General features: G+C 34.3%; 4 protein-coding genes across 5 annotated transcripts; 1 reads left to right on the forward strand and 3 right to left on the reverse strand.

Annotated features, from left to right (window-relative positions):
* Nucleotides 1-610: 610 nt before the first annotated feature.
* Nucleotides 611-4903, forward strand: LOC111275675 (uncharacterized). Of its 2 annotated transcripts, none has more exons than XM_022861168.2 (3): nt 611-1225; nt 1903-2031; nt 2801-4903. In XM_022861168.2, exons 1-3 carry the CDS (start codon nt 833-835, stop codon nt 4439-4441), a joined length of 2163 nt encoding a protein of 720 aa, XP_022716903.2. In that variant the 5' UTR covers nt 611-832; the 3' UTR covers nt 4442-4903. The 2 variants fall into 2 exon arrangements, with proteins under 2 accessions (XP_022716903.2, XP_089610437.1); XM_089754311.1 differs by having other exon boundaries at nt 1106-1225; nt 1807-2031.
* Nucleotides 4904-5190: 287 nt separating this feature from the next.
* Nucleotides 5191-8509, reverse strand: LOC111275677 (embryogenesis-associated protein EMB8-like). The gene is made up of 8 exons (XM_022861169.2): nt 7969-8509; nt 7660-7788; nt 7036-7167; nt 6538-6680; nt 6338-6435; nt 5977-6071; nt 5798-5851; nt 5191-5511 (listed from the first exon to the last, which is right to left on the reverse strand). The coding sequence occupies exons 1-8, from the start codon at nt 8371-8373 to the stop codon at nt 5296-5298; spliced, it is 1272 nt and encodes a 423-aa protein (XP_022716904.2). The 5' UTR covers nt 8374-8509; the 3' UTR covers nt 5191-5295.
* Nucleotides 8510-10049: 1540 nt separating this feature from the next.
* LOC111275678 (reactive Intermediate Deaminase A, chloroplastic) lies at nt 10050-12365 on the reverse strand. The gene is made up of 6 exons (XM_022861170.2): nt 12108-12365; nt 11411-11526; nt 11261-11305; nt 11079-11152; nt 10920-10969; nt 10050-10392 (listed from the first exon to the last, which is right to left on the reverse strand). Exons 1-6 carry the CDS (start codon nt 12274-12276, stop codon nt 10292-10294), a joined length of 555 nt encoding a protein of 184 aa, XP_022716905.1. The 5' UTR covers nt 12277-12365; the 3' UTR covers nt 10050-10291.
* A 1560-nt stretch (nt 12366-13925) lies between these two features.
* LOC111276440 (RING/U-box superfamily protein) lies at nt 13926-16500 on the reverse strand. Its single transcript, XM_022862180.2, has 5 exons — nt 15455-16500; nt 14729-14880; nt 14453-14536; nt 14195-14359; nt 13926-14115 (listed from the first exon to the last, which is right to left on the reverse strand). Exons 1-5 carry the CDS (start codon nt 15615-15617, stop codon nt 13972-13974), a joined length of 708 nt encoding a protein of 235 aa, XP_022717915.1. The 5' UTR covers nt 15618-16500; the 3' UTR covers nt 13926-13971.
* Nucleotides 16501-18988: the final 2488 nt, after the last annotated feature.

Below are 18988 nucleotides of genomic sequence, written 5' to 3' on the forward strand. Positions count from 1 at the left end.
GAATCATAGCGTTATATCCGAATAAGTTTATATTGTATTTTATTTGGATCCTATTTAATTGTACATGTTTTTATTTAATTTGATTTAGTTTTCAATTTATAAAAAATTATTTAAAGAAAAATACATATAATTTAAGTTTTAAATACAAAATGCAACAATAAAGAAACTATTTCTACTCCTTATCACAAAAATTTAAACTTGATAAAAACCAATAAATCTTTGAAAATTAACTAATATATATTTTTAATTATCACAAATTACCATAATTTCCAAGATTTTAACCTAATTATAAAATCTTCTCCAACAATCGAAAACGATGTCGTTAACATCCCCCATTTAAAATTAAAAATTATAGATCTCCAACGTCTCTCCGCAACCCACCACTAACCAAGTAATCAAGCAATAACCCGCTCGCGCAAAGCCGCGTAATTGTTGCTTCTAAACGGCACCGTATCTCATCCCAAATTCCTAGTATACGTTGACTGTATAAAAATACGGTAATACATTATAGTATTTTTTTACACATTTGGGATACGTCCTTTTCTCCATTACAGATACAATCAAAGAAAAAACATAAAATCAGTCACTGTCTCTCTCTCAATCTTCTCTCAGTCTCAGCTCAGCTTTTCTCTCTCTCTTTTTTTTTTTTTCACTAACTATTTTTGATAACTCACTTTCACACACTTCACAAAGAGAAAAAAAAAATTTCATAAAATAAATTTATGAACTTTTTTTTTTCTCTGGGTTGTTTTGTTTTTCTGAGGAAATTTTGGGTTTTGGTTTTTTTTTTTTTTTGGAATGTTGATGGAGGAGGTTTGAGTTATTGAGAGTGATGAAGGTGACGGGGAAAGTGAGTTTAGCGGCGACATTTTCGGAGAGGAATCCGACGGACGCGGATCTGAAGCCGACGACGAAGCGGAAGACACTGAACACGAGGTCGAAACGGGTTGGTGCACCGGTCGTGGGGAGGCGGAGCAGACCGGAGACGCCGTTGTTGAAATGGAAGGTGGAGGAGAGAGGAAGAGGGAGAGAGAAAGGCGGTGGAGTTGAAGAGAAGCTCGAAGAGGAGGATGGTCGCCGGAGAGGTGGTGGTCGGGGACGACGGGGGAGAGGAGCTTCGACTGTGTCTGCTAGGAAGCTTGCAGCTGGATTGTGGTGGTTACAATTGCCGGAGACTGTGACGGCCGGTCGCCGAGAGAGAAGGAGGGATCGGTTAGGCTTTAAGGTGAGAATTTTAAGCTTTTTATAGCTCCAAGATCTATGCTTTTATGCTTTTTCTTATATTGTGAATGATGTGATCAAAGTGTGATTTTGAAGGATTGTTTCGGATATTTTTCTTGTTAAAAATTGGTAGTTTGTTGCTTAAATTTGAAGTTTTAAGCTTTGATAGTGAAAATAATGCTGATCTTTGTGATGCCATCATTGTTCATTGTTTTATTTTTGAAGTTTTGATGTTCACAATGTCTTAGATTTTACTTGCATGTCAATTGAAGCTTTCAGTACTTGCTAAATGTATTTGATTGATATGATTTCGTACCAGAAAGTCTATTTTTTATGCATTTATCATGTTTGAAGTTTGTCATCATTGTATGCTACGATATGATTTTATTTTTCTTATTATGAGAGGCTTTTGTGATCAGGGTTTTACATGATATGTTTCCAAATTTTCTCGATAAAGGGTTATACTAATCGATGGTATTTACGATTTGCTTGATTCTCAATGAATACATTTGATAATTTGTTTGAATTGCTTCTGAAAGTTGTGCTGCTTCCTCTGTCTTTATTGATAGTTTTACTGTTTTGCAGCTTGATTGATCCGTTGTGATTAAGAACATAAGCATATTATGGATTTTGATTTGTGATTTGGACATTTTGAGTTCGTTACATTGTAATTTCCTGCAGCCTGGTAACGATTTTATGGGTGCCCCATTTCTTTATAATCATAAAGACAAAATTTATGGATCAGATGCAAAGGATCCATCACGGAGCCCTAGTTATGTCTCTGGGGCAAGGAACAGCCTCCTGCGTAAGGTATGCTTGCTTCCGTGAGCTCCTCAACTGAATCTTGAACTTTTAATGACCTGATCGATGTGGAAAACTTTGAATATAGATCACATAGGAAACCAAACCTTTGTCATCTCACACATGTTGCACGCTTTTCGTGTGGCATGTGGGACCCACATTTGGTGGTTTCTTATTTTCCATTTTGGTAATTTTGTAAAAGAAAAAAAAAACCATTTGTTTTTTTGTCCCTTCTGGCATTTTGAATTTTACCAAAGCTGAAGGCTTGGTCCTTGATAAATGCAGAATTTAGTATACTAGTATTTATTGGTATGAAAATTTAATCATGTGCTAGATGGTTATATTATTAGTCTATTAAAACTGTTAACGTTATCATTGCCTATCAGAGAATTCTTGACAAATCTGGGCAAACTAGAAGGGGAAAGAAGAGAAATACAGATTACTTGCATTTATTTTTACTAGTCAACATGGTTTTAGTTCTATCTGTTGAATGAACAAGTTCAAGATGAAACAAAGGTGTGCCACCAACCACCTGAACTCTGGGAGAAACTATGGAAATCACTCAAAAGGGGATATTATAAGGGCTTAAATTATGCAAAATGAGGGCTTTTTTTATGGTTTGTTTACTTAGATTCTTAAATTTATTCTCAAACATGCTTGCTGCTTCCTATAATACACAGAAAAAACGAGGGGTGCACTCTCTGTATTTCTTTATTTCCCTACCTTTTAATTGATTCCTTTACTCTTCTGATCTTGAGCTGCTTTTCTCCTTTTTAAGATTGAGCCTTCGATTCAATTTTCAAACTCTGCGATGGAGGGAGCAACAAAGTGGGATCCTGTCTGCTTAAAATCTACAGATGAGGTACGTCAAATTTACAGCCACATGAAGTGTATTGACCAACAAGTAAGTGCAGTATCAATTGTTTCTGCCCTTGAAGCTGAGCTAGAGAAGGCCCGAGCTCGCATTGAGGAGCTTGAGACTGAGTGCCGATCCTCAAAGAAGAAACTTGAGCACTTCTTGAGGAAAGCTAGTGAGGAAAGGGCTGCATGGCGGAGCAGAGAGCATGAAAAAATACGTGCATTTGTTGATGATGTCAAAGCTGACTTGAATCGAGAAAAGAAAAATCGCCAGAGGCTTGAAATTGTCAATTCCAAATTGGTGAATGAGCTGGCTGCTGCCAAGTTATCAGCAAAGCAATATATGCAGGATTATGAAAAGGAAAGAAAGGCCAGAGAACTAATTGAAGAAGTATGTGATGAGCTTGCTAAGGAAATTGGAGAAGACAAGGCTGAAGTGGAAGCAATTAAGAGAGATTCCGTGAAGCTTCTAGAGGAAGTCGATGAGGAAAGAAAGATGTTACAGATGGCTGAGGTCTGGCGTGAAGAACGTGTTCAGATGAAGCTTATTGATGCCAAGGTAGCACTTGAAGAGAGGTATTCACAGATGAACGAGCTTGTAGAAGATCTGCAGACTTTTCTAAGGTCAGGGACTGGAACTCTGGACGTGAAAGACATGAGAGAAGCAGAATTGCTTAGACAGGCTGCTGTGTCAGTTAATGTCCAAGAAATCAAGGAACTTACATATGAGCCATATGAGCCTCCAAACCCAGACGATATTTTTGCTGTTTTTGAGGATGTGGCTTTAGCTGAAGCCAATGATAGGGAAATCAAACAATGTGTTGTGTGTAGTCCTGCCAGCCATGCCTCAAAAGTTCATCTGGTGAGCCCTGAAACAAACATGATGAAAAAAGACAGCATTCTGAGACATTCAAATGCTTATGTTGATCAGAATGATGAGATAGAAGAAGAAGAAAGTGGGTGGGAAACTGTCAGCCATCTTGAGGATCAGGGCTCAAGTTATTCTCCAGAAGGGAGTGCTGCATCTGTGAACAAGAATAATCAGGGCAGAAAGTTTTCAGGTAGTGGAACCGAATGGGAAGAAAATGCATGTGGAGATGCCCCAATCACAGAAACGAGTGAAGTTTGTTCGTTATCTGCTAGACAGTTGAAGAAAGTGTCGTCCATAGCAAGGCTTTGGAGGTCATGCCCAAATAATGGAGAAAATTACAAGATAATCTCAGTAGAAGGAACAAATGGCAGGCTTTCAAATGGAAGGAAGTCTAATGGCAAGATAACCTCGGTAGAAGGAACAAAGGGCAGGCTGTCAAATGGAAGGAAGTCTAATGGGGGTATTATGTCCTCAGATCGAAGGTCAGGTAAAAGTGGGCTTAGTCCCCCGGACTCGGTGGGACAGTGGAGTTCACCTGAATCTGGTCATCCACACATATCAAGAGGGATGAAAGGGTGCATTGAATTGCCTCGTGGTGCAGAGAAGAATAGTTTGAAGGCAAAGCTTTTAGAGGCAAGAGTGGAGAATCAGAAGGTGCAGCTGCGGCATGTTCTCAAAAATAAGATTTAGAAGTGGATGGTGATTTCTACATTTATAACGGTAGCTGGATGTGCCAACCGAAAAAAAGTAGTAATATATTCGTCATACATTAGGCAACTTCTGCTGCTAGTTCAAATTTGGTTAAAAGTTGAAGGAGCTTGCGAATACGGACACTTGATTTTTCTCATAGGTTTACTGATTCTTCTGTTCTTGCACTTTAGCTCATGACATGCTGAGAGTTCCGTTTCATCCCTTCTGCTGATATCTTGTGATAAAGCTCATGATGAAACAGGTTGGATCATCTCCTTACATCTGTAGTTGTATTTCTGCCTGTGGACATACTCATTCTCTTTGTATTCGAGAAAGCAATGTATGCCATTTGCACTGTATCCCTAGGATCCGTGGATATCAAGGAAAGCAAATTCACTGAAATGATTACATTTTCCTCTGTAATTTTTTGTATTTTCATTATAAGAGATGCCCTTTGAATTTCCTATGGGTAAAATAAAGGACCACAATAGTATTCTGACCCACTGGGTTACCATCTTTGGTCAACCTGGTCAGAAAAACGATTCTTTGGTTTTCGATTTTTGTTGAGAGTTAAGAGGTAGCAATATTTGACGTCAGGTACAGCAATATCATAAGTTCAGATACCCTTTGACAATATGATCTTCCTTTTCTATTGTCAATGACTGTTTTAATAAACATGAACCTCATTTTACCTTATATGATTCACAATATGATCTTCTGTACTAATCTCCATGAACAATGTGAAAGCATAAAGAATCAAATAGTTCCAGCTTTATCTAATGGAACTCGAGGGTACGATTGTACAGCCAAGATTAGATGTTCAATGATAATATTTGTAAACATGCTTTTGCAAACTAAACTTTCGCCTGATGGAAGCCCTCTGAACCCTGCTGAATACCTTCTCCGCTAATAGAAGATGCTCGGGGTTTCGATGCATCTTTTTGCAGATGCTCAAGGAAATCCATCACCACATTATCAGTCCAAGGAGCTCCAAATGGAGCGTCATCGCCTGCAACCCAACCCAAATGACCACCTTGGGGTGTTACCATCAACATGCAGTTTGGATTTCCCTTTAAACATCAGAAAATACACTTCATTAGTCATAAAGTTAATGGAGAGATGAAGGGAAAATACACCAAAATATGATCCTTTAAGACAGTGAAAATTGAAAGCAATATAGAAATGGGATATAGTGAAGCAAGATGGCAACAAAAACTATCAGGACTTGATCTTATCAGAAAGATAGTATATATTCCGATTTTCAATTTCCAAATCAATCAGGCTTTGGGGTATTTGGGTTAGAGTTGGATTGATCTCTTGATCAAACAAGAAATAAAAGTTAGATCACCCACTTACCTTGATATCTTCACGAGGAGTTCCCTCAATAGGAGCAATCGGATCATTTGCAGCCTGGGAACCACCATAAATACATCAATTTTGTAAAGAATAACTGATGTTGCAATCAATCTTTGAGACTTCGACATAATTCTAAAAGTTTTACAACCAAATCCAATCAGTAAAAACTGCCCGTATACCTGGATGCAAAGCAAGGGAATCCGAACATGTTGTAAGACATGACAACTACATGAATTTGAGTAATAGTCATCCACTGACTTGAAACCCAATGAAACTGAAAGGTGTCAGAGGAAGTAACTCTAGTTAGTTGACAAGCCTGCGATCAAACAAACATTGCATGCGGAGCAAGGAAAAAGGAAAGCAAAACTACTTTGATGCTATGTTACTTAGAGTCGAGGGTGAATGTCAGATCCGGTTATGTATCCATATATTTGGAGTGTCAGACCTCTATATCCATTCGTATTAGATATGTGAAGGTCATGGATGTTTTAGGAAAAAATGAAAAGTCGAAGTAACAAAGCTTTGATTTATGAAACATACCGCGCGTTATTGCTTCATCATATTCCCGGACAGTCTGGGGGTTTAAACCCGCTTGGACATTATAGTCATCATGCGTATCTTCAAAGAGGGAAGCATGTCTGCAATTATAGAGCAATTCTGGTTATATTGTCCTCAGAAAGATATCTTCAAAATTTAATGTCATTCACAGTAAAAGTAAATGGAAATTCTCGTATAATTACTTTGAGAAAATTTTACTAAGGCCTCCCCTAAGTGCTCTGTCATAAATATTGTTGAAGCCCTTACGGAGGTTTTCATCTGCAATGACTAAATTGAAAGGATTGCACAGTGATGCAGCACCAGAGAGAGGGCAGTTATTGTACTCCTGCAAACAAAAAATGACAAACGTATACATGAGGCAGAAGCCCTAGTATGATTTAAAGAGAAAAAAAAAGGATAAAATGGCAAAATCCAGATAAAAAATTCCTTATTTGACCACCAACAAGCTATAAAAATCTCTTCTGTTTGATTGACAGTACCATATGATCAACAAACAAATTGCTTTTATACATAACTGTAATACTTCCACTACATATCTACCCTTCAACTCTATCTAAAAGATAACAGAATTGCAGTGAAAGCATTTACATGCAATGTTCTGCTTACATTTTTAAATTGTTGTAAAATTTAATATACAACAGAACATATATAGTTAAAGAAAAGATAAATTAGTGGCATACCTTTCCCAAATAATTAACAAGGATATTCCCTCCTAGTGACCAACCAACAGCATAAATATTTGCTTTGGGGTACCTGGAGGAAACGTGATCTACTACATGACATGTATCTCCTGTAAATGAAGCTGATTGGAGCTGCAAATCAGTGTCATGGAAGAAAAAAAAATGTCAAGAGTACTTGAATTGGCTTCTCAATGATCTATAATTTTATCACAGGTAAAAGCAAAGGATAAAACACTAATGTCGACCACATGGTTTTGTTAGACAAATCAATTCCACAATGGAATTCTAGCAGCCATGCATGTCCCTAGTTTTACTCTTGCAACTGTTTGATGCCATCAAACCCCAGAACTATAGTCCTATTGCCATATCGATTTTTCTTTTTTGATTTGGGGAAAGGGGATTAGAACCTGATCAGCAAGGGATCATGCACCAACCACTAAGGCAAAGGCTAAAATATATGGATTTGATATTTACAGATGCTACTACATAGAGAAACTTTCCTAGCTGTGTAATGCAGATTGCAGATCAGTGCAAACCATACACGATATTGAAATCATATCAACTCCAAAGTCCAAAAAATCCAAAATTTTGTTGAAATTAGATAATTATAATAGTAATTAATACCTGAGGAGTGGTAACAGGGCTATCTCCACAACCCCGGCTATTGAACACCACAACCCTAAAACCTTTGCTCCTAGCTTTCACCAACATATGCTTCACATATGAATCCTGACTCCCCCCTGTTAGTCCAGGCTGCAGATTCAATTTAAAAAATCACTCAATTTTTCTCACCAAACAAACAAAAGGGTATCAAATTAAGCCTGTAAAATTTATACTCCTTCCCTCCTTTCATCAAATTAAACAAAAGAGCGTCTAAAAAGAGTAACACATTAAAGATGTTATTTGTAAGAGAAGAGAGATATACGAACTAACCAGTAAAATAAGGATAGGAGAGTCAGCAGGCAAGCTGCGGTGGTCGCCACAGACCCAATCCAATGCTATAGTGCCGTCGTCTTTGGTCCGGAGGCACTCACGGCGGTACCTGACCTCGGGGATTTTACGGAAAAAGGCGGCGAATAAGGTCTCAATATGGCAGTTCCAACCAACTATAGGAAAAGGCTTGTAAGTAAGGTGAAGCGTATTGAAAGCAGGGAGAAAACGATCAACTGCTCCACCAGTGATTTCAAGTGAAGGGTGGTGGTCTGGCATTGCTGTGGTTGTAACGGTGGTTGCACTGAAACGAACGGTGGTGAGCGATGGAAGTTGGTGGCGGAGAGGGGTGATAATTGGCAGTGGTGATGGTGGTTTGGAGGTTAGAGACAACGGAGCTCCTGCCATTTTGGAGTTACTCCAGATTGTTTCAGTTTTTGAGAGTTGGTCTCAGTGAAAAAGCTGTGGCTGTTAAGACATGACATAGATTTTCTCTTACATAAATTAATTCGTTTCATTGGAAGTGGGAAACAAAGGAATCATTGATAACATGATTCATCTAAGGGACCATTTTATCACGTTTTTATTGCATGACGACATGAAAATGACTTAGAAGGGTGGACCTAAGCTTACTTTCTGTTCGTTTTCACGGATTGAAAATTAAAGGTCGGAAAGTCCTGAAGGCAGAGTCCCAATAGTGGAAGGACAACTGGCCCATACGCCATTGTCTACTTGGCTAGTTGCTGAATTTTTTTTTTTCAAGGAATTGGACCAAGCAAGACTTCATTTCCAGGAATTCCTTACCAATCTAGACTTCTTATTTTTTGGAATTTTCGTTAGAAAAAATGAAAAAAATAATAAAAATCATGAGGCTTCTTTAATTTGTAGTTTTTTTATAGCTCATCAACTTCTGTTCGAAAGGGCTATACATTGCAAGTCGAAAATAAGTCTATAACATTGGGAAAAAGCCGGTGTAAGTTTTTTAGATTAACTTCGTAAAATTTTTTATTAAAATTATTTAATAAAAATAAAATTAATAAATTAAAATTTTTGTTACATAAATTAAGTATGTAAATTTAAAAAAAAATGATATATTTTTTAGATAAATATTTTTAATAAAAAATTTGATATAATTTTAGTCGTTAAATAAATATTTATTAAATTTAAATAATAAATGATATTTTTAATCATTTTAGTTGATTACTTGCGATCTACTTGTAGAATATATCGATCAATATCCCTTCTTATTGATTGGAAGAAGGCCTTGAATGGGTTGGAGACCGATCCTTCACCATCCTCATGGCTTATCTTCTTAAAGATGGTGTTTGCTCCTCCTTGGTTGACACAAGACATGGTGAAATTATTGTAAAATTATGCTGAATTAGGTAAGCTAACTAAGTAAGATCATCTGTTTACTCAATAGGAGCAGTTGCCCTTACAAAAATAAATGAATGAAAATTATCTTTTTCTATAGTGGAATAAATGGATGGCACCCTTATTTTCCAAGTTTTAATTGACAAAAACTAACTATCGGTTGGTACAATGGAAAGGTAGCAAGGACAACAAATAAAATTGTTTTTATTTTTATTTTCATTTTTTGGTTTTTCTTTTGGCCAATGATGAGTGCAACTAAAATGGCTGTTGTATTGTTTAATGAGATATGAGAAATGGGAAATTATTGTTTAGTTCATTTTTCTCAATAGGGTTTTCATCCATGTCTGACAAACAGATCATGAAGGATTGGAAACTTATTTTGCTTATCTCTGCCCCAGCTACAACCAGTCTGGGCCAAATTCTGCTCTGATCCACCAGAGAAGTGGCTCAGGAGGCACCCCATTCGGCAAGGGAGACGAACATTTGTGACATAGATAAACGGGCAAGATATCAAAGTAACAAGTATCCTGTTTACTGTTGTTTAGTAGGTATGCTATTAAGCAGTCAATGCAGTTTGTCAACCAGGCATTGCACTGAAGGGAAACCATGTCATTGGGTATTGGTTTGGAGTAGAGGCCATAAGATGCATGGTACTTGATCTCCAAAATGGAAGAACATCGATTAACTGCTCCGGCAAAACAAGAACCACGTACATAAATTCATGACAATTTGTAGCTTCTGTCAGGAATATTATTTAAGTTCAAAATCATATTCGAGTTTAATCACTGTAGATGTTATGCAAGAATTGCTGGTTTCTAGATGCCAAATGGGATCACTAACTGCCATCAGACAACGGCATCTGAACTAGCCTTTTCAAGTCTTAAACAAGTTCATTAATGCAATTGGAATTGACAGCTAAATGCAAAACCGAAAAGACTAAACTTCCCCTTCATCATGCCTTGAGTGCAGCGATGCATTCGATTTCAATCTTGGCATCCAATGGCAATGCTGCAACCTGATATGTTGAACGAGCTGGAGCAGGTGAAGGAAAGTCTGCAACACAAACCAATGAGGGAGACTGAATTAAAATGTCTGGTTTCTACAGATGTTGTTAACTATGGGTTGGATAATTCGGAAAAAGAAAACATTCTGCCCATTTTAGACGACAATTTTGACAAGTCAAAAGTTTATAGGAGAGCTTCATCAATCAACAAGTAAACTCCCCAAGTATAATTTTAGGATTTTATTTTGATGCAATGCTCAGATTAATACACGTGCAGCAGTCAAAGTCCTTGGGAATAACTAGACTAGAATTTTATCAGTCAGATATGCTGAAATGGCAACAATATTGGCGTCCATCATACATCTGGCCTAGAACAAGCTGATTGATTGTAATGCCAGATGTACCAGATGATAATTCAAGGGTTAAGTCTACTCTTTTCAAATACCAAGTTATGTATATATGATCTTGTTTTCTTTCATCAATTTTGTCAATGAATGAGGTTTAAGACAAACACGTGAAGCCATATATCAAGCAAGTTTGAACATGAAACAGATTTTAACTATACTATTGTACTCACATTTAGCATAGATCTCATTTACTTTCTTGAAGTCTTTCAAATCAGCCAGCCTGCATGAAGGAAACCAGAGAAACAATGAAAATCTTATCCATTTAAGATTATCAACCATTATGAACGTAACAATCAAAAATGGCAGAGAAAAGTGAAAAAGAATAGTACATAATTGTTGTCTTAACCACAGAGGAATAATCAGCACCACTAGCTTTGAGGATTTCTCCCATATTTTTGAGTACCTGTAGATTTGCATAGAAGTATCGATTACAAACATCCGTTAAGCTCCAAAATTGGAATGCTAAAATAGCACATTTACAGAACCATTAGTTCATATATTAGTAGGTTACCTGTTCTGTCTGATCCTCTACACTGTCTGAAATGAACTTTCCAGTCTGGAGCAGAAAACCAACAGACATGATCAGCACCTTGTCTATGTAAAGAAAGTCTAGGACTACAACCTTAACATGTCAAGCATCTTCAATGGACATGTCACAAACCTGTGGAATAAGACCAAGAACACCAGAGACAAAGAGAAGATTATTGGCCTTGATGGCCTGAGAATATGGTCCCAACGCAGCTGGAGCTTTGTCAGTTGCCACGGCCTCCTTTATCCCTACAATCAAGGCGTCGTCATGACTCACAAACCTTAGGGATCAAATGACACCGAAGCCCATATTTAAGAAAAGCAGAAATGTGAAAGTCCAAAATCCTACTTTATGATCAATTTACTTGCAGCATTCTCTTAAATCTTCCGTCTACTTAGCCTCTAATTTTCATGATGCAGTTAATCAATCCAACATTTACTCATACACAGCCCATCCACAAAAAGTCAAAAACATTGTTGCTTCTAAACCATTCAATGAAATTCAAGTTGTATTTTACAACAAGAAATAATAACATTTGGCTATAAAATATTTGACTTCCAAGCACAGTAAATTTCCTAAATTTGCAATAAATCAATATAAATCCACTGAAATTCTATTTCAAAAACGATTAACAAGAAAAATATCAATTTAACATCATAAATTCAAGCCCAAATATCCCATTCCCCCTTCTTTTATGATTCAAATAAAACTAACATTCAAGTCCAAACAAATTAACCCGTTTTCAACAACCCATCAAAGAAAACTAAAAATCAAACAGTGCAAAAGAATCAAAAGCATCCTTTTAGTGATAGTCTTTTTTTTTGTTTACCAGTAGAAGTGGAGAGGCTTAAGCAAGCAAAAGGCCCATTTCTGGAGGAAGATCGCCAAAAGGAAGAGCCAACAACAACTCCTCCAGCTGCGGCCAATGGAGAGCGGGTGCGTAGTAAACCCACATCGATGGTTGGAATATGGATTGACCTTAAACTACACCAAGCCATTTCACCCTTTTCGTCTCTGTTTCTCTGTTTCTTTGTCTTTGGTCTGAATCTTTTATATTGGGTAGGGTAACTGCAATGAAGTGAACTGAAAAATAAAACCCAAAGAAAAAAAAAAAAAAAACAAAATAAGTGTTGCAACTTTTGGGGAATTTCTTGTTTACTAGATTGCCCCTTGGTCGGCGAAGTATACGTCAGAGTTTTAACTTAAAATTTGATTTGCATCAAATTTTATTTTTTTAGTTTGAATTTAATTTAAAATAAAAATTAAATTATTTAAATTCGTTTAATTAATATATAAAAATAAATTTAATTTTTATATTTGATAAAAATTTAATTATTTGTATTTAAATTTAAAATTAAATTTAAAATATTTTATTAATTAAAATATAAAAATTTGATTAGGTTCGTAAGCTACTTAAATAGGATATAAAAATATTTAAATTTAATTAAATCGATAAATTAAATTACTGAAGTTAAAGTTCGATTCGATAATAATTAAATTGAATTTAAATTTTATTCCAATTAAACTCGAGAAATATATAAGTATTAATATATCATTTATATCCTTAAGTTAGAATAATAATTGTTTTGATCGAATTGATTTTTTAGATAAAATATAAAATATTTAAATATTTGAAATTTTATTTGATTCAATTTAAATTTAAATTTAATTTTTATAGAATTTGATTAGATTCCAATTGAATTTTATTAATTCAGTTTATTAATTTTTATATTTTGATTTTTATATATTATTTTAATATAATTTTAAATATATTTAGGTATAAAATAATTATTTTTATTTTATAAAAATTTAATATATATAAGTTAATAAAAATATATAATTCAGATTATTTTTTATTTTTTATTTTTTGATTTTAAATCTAATTTAAATCTAATATATAAATTTAATATAAAATAAAAAAAATCAATCATAATCAAATTGAATACAATAATTTTAAATTATTTTTTTATTTTTTCTAGTTTTTTTTTTCTTAAACCTGACCTTAGGCGTTTTAATTGTTAAATTTTGGGCTTAGAAGAGTATGGCAAAAAACTAAAAATCTTGATCCAGGGTTGCTAAAATAAAGTCTTAATCTAGTCTTACTTTTGCTCCATGAAAGGCCAATTTGAAATTACATAATATTCACACTTCATTGAAAATGATTTTTTAAAGTTACTTTTGATAGTTGATTTGTTAAAAATTGTAAATATTGGACCTATATAAAAAAAATTTTTTGTCCTAGGGTAGAAAATATGGAAAATTTTAAAGGATTAAGGTTTAGTCAAATTTTTAATTAAAATGCGAAGATTATATTTAATTTATAAAATATTATCCGTTTTATTTAAAAATCTTATAGTTTAATCCCACAAAAAAACAACTTACAATTTTAAATTTGGAATTAGGGTGTTAAAGTAAGACAATGGCCACTATTTTTTTCTAAATCTGTTTTAGCATAATTTTCCTTAGCATTTTTTTTTTTTGAAATGACAAAGTTGCAGAACATTATTCAAGCAAACCAATGCTCAATCAAATGTTGCTAGGAAACCTTGCAATGATCTATATATACAACAGATTTTTCTTTTTCTTTTTTTGCATCATATTCCATCATTCATTTTCTTTTCAAATTATACATTGGCACAATTCACAATTTCAAAAACCAATCACCATTTTTTGTTAAATCAAAATTTGATGATTTAAAATTCCTCAGCATCATTAAAAACATGTTCTCTGCACATGGGACAAGTGCCTTGCCGGCTTAGCCATTCATCTACGCAGTTTAAGTGGAAGATATGCCCACATCTAGGAAGATTTCTTGCCATTTCTCCATCCTTTAGCCCCTATGAAAATATACAAACATCTCATTTGACTGTAATCTGATAAAAAAAAAATGTTTTCTCATTGACCATTTGTTTTTACCTGTAAGCAAATTGAACAAGAAGATTCCTCCCTTGATTTGATCATCTCACTGGAATGAAACTCATGCACTGGAAGCTTTTGAATGCAACTTCTGGACAAACCCTTTTCTCCATTTACATCATATATGTCTGAGATTTCTCTGTATGTCGATTCGAGTGAGCTCATCTGAAATTTTATCAGGCTCCACATTAGATCCCTAAATCCCAATGCTTAAAAAGAAACTATAAGTTTGTTTGGCTACTGAGATATTTTACTTACTTGCCATTGATAAGCTTTTAGCACTGCTGGGCTTACCCATTCGATGAAGACCTTCCCATTTACTAAGCTAACTAATAAAGCTACCTGTAAAAGAGCAAATTAAAGAAGGAATTGACATTGTTTTCCTTTGATGCACATCACACCAAAAGGGGTAGTTAAAAAGGCAAATTTCCACTTGGATGTCACTAGTGAAGGATGAAATTAATGCAATGCTAAAATGTGGTTAGCTGAAAGTTATTTCTCAGACTGTACTAGAAAATGTTACTATTAGTATACCTTGGACAATGACTCCCCATCAGCCAATGATTCCAGCAATTGAACAGCTGTGATTGCACCTGCAACAGCACCAATTCCGGCACCCCTGAAAAACCCAGTTTCTGTTGTCTGCCCTTTCATTGCCCCTACTACAGTTCCCACTATAGCCCCTCCTACAAAACCCAAACAAAATTTAGTTCAATCAGACAGATGATATCAGAGTTTAGAAGAGAAGAACTTTGTACAAATTTTCCCATGTTGAAGACAATTCCCCAGGGTAGGCTATGGGCAAAACTACAGTTTACTTTGTTTATAAATAAGTAAAAAAAAAAAACATATACATATATATATATATATATATATATATATATATAGAATCTGCTGCAAAAGCCAAGATAAATGGTACAACACTGCACAGATATTTGATGTAACTGAGAATTCCAAGAGCTAACTAACAAGCTGTAAAAAGTACTAATGTTTTAATTAGCCATCCGAAAAGATTGCTTGTAAGTGATAACTGTAAGCAACTAAGAAATGCTACAGGATTTCTAGTTGAAACAAAGATTTTTCAATAATGAAACTGGTATCTTTTGATTTTGATGCTTGGAAAATAGTTAGGTATACTTCTAAGCCAGGAAAAAATTGTACAAAACTGAAATGCTGGTGACTTTATTGATCAACTCAAGTAGCTGAAAAGCTCAAGGAAACATTTATTTTTGTACAAAATTTTGATCTTTGAAGACATACCTAATGCAAAAATGCAGGTGAAAGCAGCAAATATTGTTCTCTTCAACACTTTAATTAAGAACCTAATTCTAGGATCTCTCATTGCAGCAAAACCCCACAAAAAGACAATTTCTCCACACTTAAGTGATACCTCAGTTATGCCTGGAAACCACTCCTTTAACATTGGAAAGAAAAAGATCTCAACCAGGGGACAGAGAAAAGGGAAAAGAAAGAGTGTGAAAGCGTTGCTTGAATGATAGAAATGAAAGAAGCACTGGTTTTTAACGAGTGAGGAAGTTTGTGATGAAAATACAAAGCATTTATAGAGTCAAGAAAGCAGGGCAGCATTTATGAGGGCCAAAGCTAAACTAATGCATACATGAATTAGCAAGGAAGGCATTTTAGATTCTCATAGGAAATGAAATGACATAAAAAATGAAAAAAAAATTTGTGATTTGAGCAGCCCTCTATTTCAAAAGTATCTCAAGATCACAACCAACTTTACGAGAGGCTGAAATATTTCAGATCAAATTAATAAAAAAAATTGGCCGGTAGGACTGTAGGAGGTTAAGTTACAAAATGGGCCCAAATAATGAGGAGAAAAAAGAAAAAAAAATGAAGATGGTGTCTATCTGTAATCTATATTGAATGCTGATTTAAGAAATTCAATTCTATCTTTCTCAGTAGTCTGAATTTTCACCAATGACTGAAGACTGATGAATGAATTTGGGTTAAATCCAATTGGGCATCAGAAGAAGAATCCTAGCAACTTGACTGAAAACCCTTATCAATTGGAAATGCAGACAGTGGTTGGCCATAGCCAAAGTTTCTATCAATGTTAAATCAGTGGATTTCAGGTAATAAAGGATGGCTTTGGCTTGTCAGTTGCCTAAAAAAACCCAATGGGCAACCAATGGCAGCCTAAATAGAAAGGGAAATCTCAGAGAAACCATGTGCTATTGTAAGGATAGACAATAGTGGTTAAATCCTTCTTCTGTGGGCGGAAAACTTGAGAGAAAATGGGGTATGGGACAGGGGATATGGACAATACTGGTTTGGATAGAGGCAAGTGGTCCTTTAAATGCATTAATGGTTTTAGCTACTCCTGGATAGTTTAAGCACGCCAGAACAAGTCTCCCTTCATTGATTCTGCCCCTTGATATTTTTAGGTGCTTTAATTGATTGTCACCAGACCATACTGTATTATTGAAACTGTTACTTACAGTTTCTTTGGCTTGTCAAAATAGATCAGTAAATACAACCAAAGTTAATGATTTTTTAACCTTTATGGAAGCAAGCCAAAAAATTCTATGGAAACTAATGTCACATTAACTGTTCATGACATTTATCAAAAGTAATATCACAACTGTAACATTTTGTTAATATTTGAGTATAATGTTAAATTCTTAATTTTAATAATTAAAATTTAATTTTTGATAATTTCATGTAAAAAAAATCGAGAAATTGCTTGCTAGAAATAAGGACGGCAATCAACCTCGTCCCCGACGGGTTCCGGCCCGACCTGACCCTATAGGATAGGATTTTTTTTTTTGAATTTCGATTTTTGAGTCGAGTATAGTTAGGGAATAATCGAGGTCGGGTTGGATTCGGGTATGCCTAAAATCCGACCCGACCCGACATTATATAAAAAATTATTTTTTAATTAATTATTTAATTATTTATTTATATATATTTATATAATGATATTTTTAAATATTTATATTTAAAAAATAATATTTTATATTTTAAAAAATAATATTTTATTAATTTCGGGTCAAGTTAGATCGGATACGATTTACATAATATCGAATCGAATTCGAGTATTAAAAAAATCGGATAAAATCAGATTCGGGGTGAGCAAAAACTATCCCGAATCCAACCCGATGCTATCTCTAGCTAGAAACTATTATAACTCGTAAATCAGAACAAAGAGATCATTAATTGACAGATTAAAAAAACTCAATAACTTCTAATCATTTCTTAGTCTAAAACAATTTGGCTGTTTAGATGAGTAAAAGTTAGTAAAAAAAAAAAAAAAGAGAGAAATTTTAATGATAGATGGTTTACACACTGAAATAGTAAACACATTGATAAATTTTTTTTAATATATATACATCAAATAGGTTCTGAGTAATTCATATATAATTCAAATTAGTGCTTTCTAAATGAAAAACTAAGTGGGGTTTTTATTCAATGGTATCCATTGAAAATTTTTATTAAAATTTTTTTTAATCACAATTATAATTTTTTAATCGTAATTATAATAATTTTTATTATTTTTAATATCAAAATTAATTTTATCGACTATTTAAATGGACCTATTCATATTGAAAAGTAATGATATCATGCACATAACTCGTTAATAGAGCTCCTAAAAAAAAAAAAAGGTCAAATACATTTTGCGAAGAGTTATTCCTAGTTTGTTCCTCCCTTTTGTATTCCAAAGAAGAAAAATTACTTGAAAAATGTCCAAAATATAATGGAAAAACCAGATGGATCGATCCTTTTACTCAAAGGTTCCAGAGTTTTTTGTTACTTCATTCCTCTTTCGAAACCAATTTCCTATTGGACCAAAAAATATACAACTAGATGCCTATACATATCTTCTGACAACTATACCTAGAACCTTTTGCAGCTGGAAGTAGGATGCTTGACCTGAAACATGAAGATAGGCTTTATAAGTTCTCTGATCCACCATTATTAAACTCTAATCACCTGTTTTCGTACATTTTTGTTCAGCTGCTGTCTCAGTTCTTATTTTCTATTCAGATTTATTGGTTCTGTCGGAATTTATGTTTTTTTTTTGCCCTCTGGCTCCTACTCAGGCTCTACGAAAGAATTGCGTAGCGTAAATCCTTTCAAGGATTAGCTTTCGAAGAATTTTTTTTATTATTATTATTTCAGTTTATAATCAGTTTTGTTGCGTATGTTGCTACGTTTGGGAGCCTGTTTTGGACCACTGGTACAGCTCTGCTCTAAAGCCACTAAAGTAATGGCTAGAGCTACGTGTGTTTAAAGCACGGAGATAGCGCTCTTGAGAAAGCTCATTCTTTGCCTCTTCAACCTCGAACGTGCACACAAAGATTCAAATAACGGTTTGATAGTAAAATAGTGACTATAAAATTACGATAATATTACTCTTCGTTATTGTTAATAGATAAAAAATAATTGAAAAATTCATTCACAGTAAAAACGAAAAATAATAGTTGCAAAATAACGACGTAACGGGTAATAACGACAATAATTGACCGTTATTGTCGTTATTTTATTTTTCTACTCACGGATCTAATAGTTCTAACAAAAAAATAAAATTTTAAGCTTGCAAAATAAAACAACAAACTTGCAAAAGTAAAAGTAAAAGTCAAATAAAAAATAAAGCTCACAATCTCAGATCTTTATCATCAAAAGAAATTTTAAAACGAGCTAAAAAATAGATCCATTATTTCAAGTTTTAACTTTCAACCATTCAAACGATATTTTCGGCATTTAAATTCAAATCAACTTCAAATTTTCAATCAACATTCAAGATCAAATAAGGTAAGAAAAGAAAGTTAA

This window comes from Durio zibethinus, chromosome 25 (genome assembly GCF_047325235.1).
Source record: "Durio zibethinus cultivar Kanyao isolate XHJ-2024 chromosome 25, ASM4732523v1, whole genome shotgun sequence".
NCBI classification, from domain to species: domain Eukaryota; kingdom Viridiplantae; phylum Streptophyta; class Magnoliopsida; order Malvales; family Malvaceae; genus Durio; species Durio zibethinus.

What these genes read in the sequence shown, in the direction of transcription:
- LOC111276440 (XM_022862180.2), bottom strand. Translation starts at nt 15,617, where the DNA reads ATGTTAAAGGAGTGGTTTCCAGGCATAACTGAGGTATCACTTAAGTGT. An exon ending in CACCTGCATTTTTGCATTAG is followed by an intron (nt 14,881 to 15,454) that starts GTATGTCTTCAA and finishes TGGGTTTTGTAG; the next exon opens with GAGGGGCTATAGTGGGAACT. An exon ending in CTTGTTCAATTTGCTTACAG is followed by an intron (nt 14,116 to 14,194) that starts GTAAAAACAAAT and finishes ATATTTTCATAG; the next exon opens with GGGCTAAAGGATGGAGAAAT.
- LOC111275678 (XM_022861170.2), bottom strand. Translation starts at nt 12,276, where the DNA reads ATGGCTTGGTGTAGTTTAAGGTCAATCCATATTCCAACCATCGATGTG. An exon ending in TAGAGGATCAGACAGAACAG is followed by an intron (nt 11,153 to 11,260) that starts GTAACCTACTAA and finishes GCAAATCTACAG; the next exon opens with GTACTCAAAAATATGGGAGA. An exon ending in GTGGTTAAGACAACAATTAT is followed by an intron (nt 10,970 to 11,078) that starts GTACTATTCTTT and finishes TCCTTCATGCAG; the next exon opens with GCTGGCTGATTTGAAAGACT.
- LOC111275675 (XM_022861168.2), top strand. Translation starts at nt 833, where the DNA reads ATGAAGGTGACGGGGAAAGTGAGTTTAGCGGCGACATTTTCGGAGAGG. An exon ending in GGGATCGGTTAGGCTTTAAG is followed by an intron (nt 1,226 to 1,902) that starts GTGAGAATTTTA and finishes AATTTCCTGCAG; the next exon opens with CCTGGTAACGATTTTATGGG. An exon ending in GGAACAGCCTCCTGCGTAAG is followed by an intron (nt 2,032 to 2,800) that starts GTATGCTTGCTT and finishes CTCCTTTTTAAG; the next exon opens with ATTGAGCCTTCGATTCAATT.
- LOC111275677 (XM_022861169.2), bottom strand. Translation starts at nt 8,373, where the DNA reads ATGGCAGGAGCTCCGTTGTCTCTAACCTCCAAACCACCATCACCACTG. An exon ending in TTGTTAATTATTTGGGAAAG is followed by an intron (nt 6,681 to 7,035) that starts GTATGCCACTAA and finishes TTTTGTTTGCAG; the next exon opens with GAGTACAATAACTGCCCTCT. An exon ending in TTCCCTTGCTTTGCATCCAG is followed by an intron (nt 5,852 to 5,976) that starts GTATACGGGCAG and finishes GGTGGTTCCCAG; the next exon opens with GCTGCAAATGATCCGATTGC.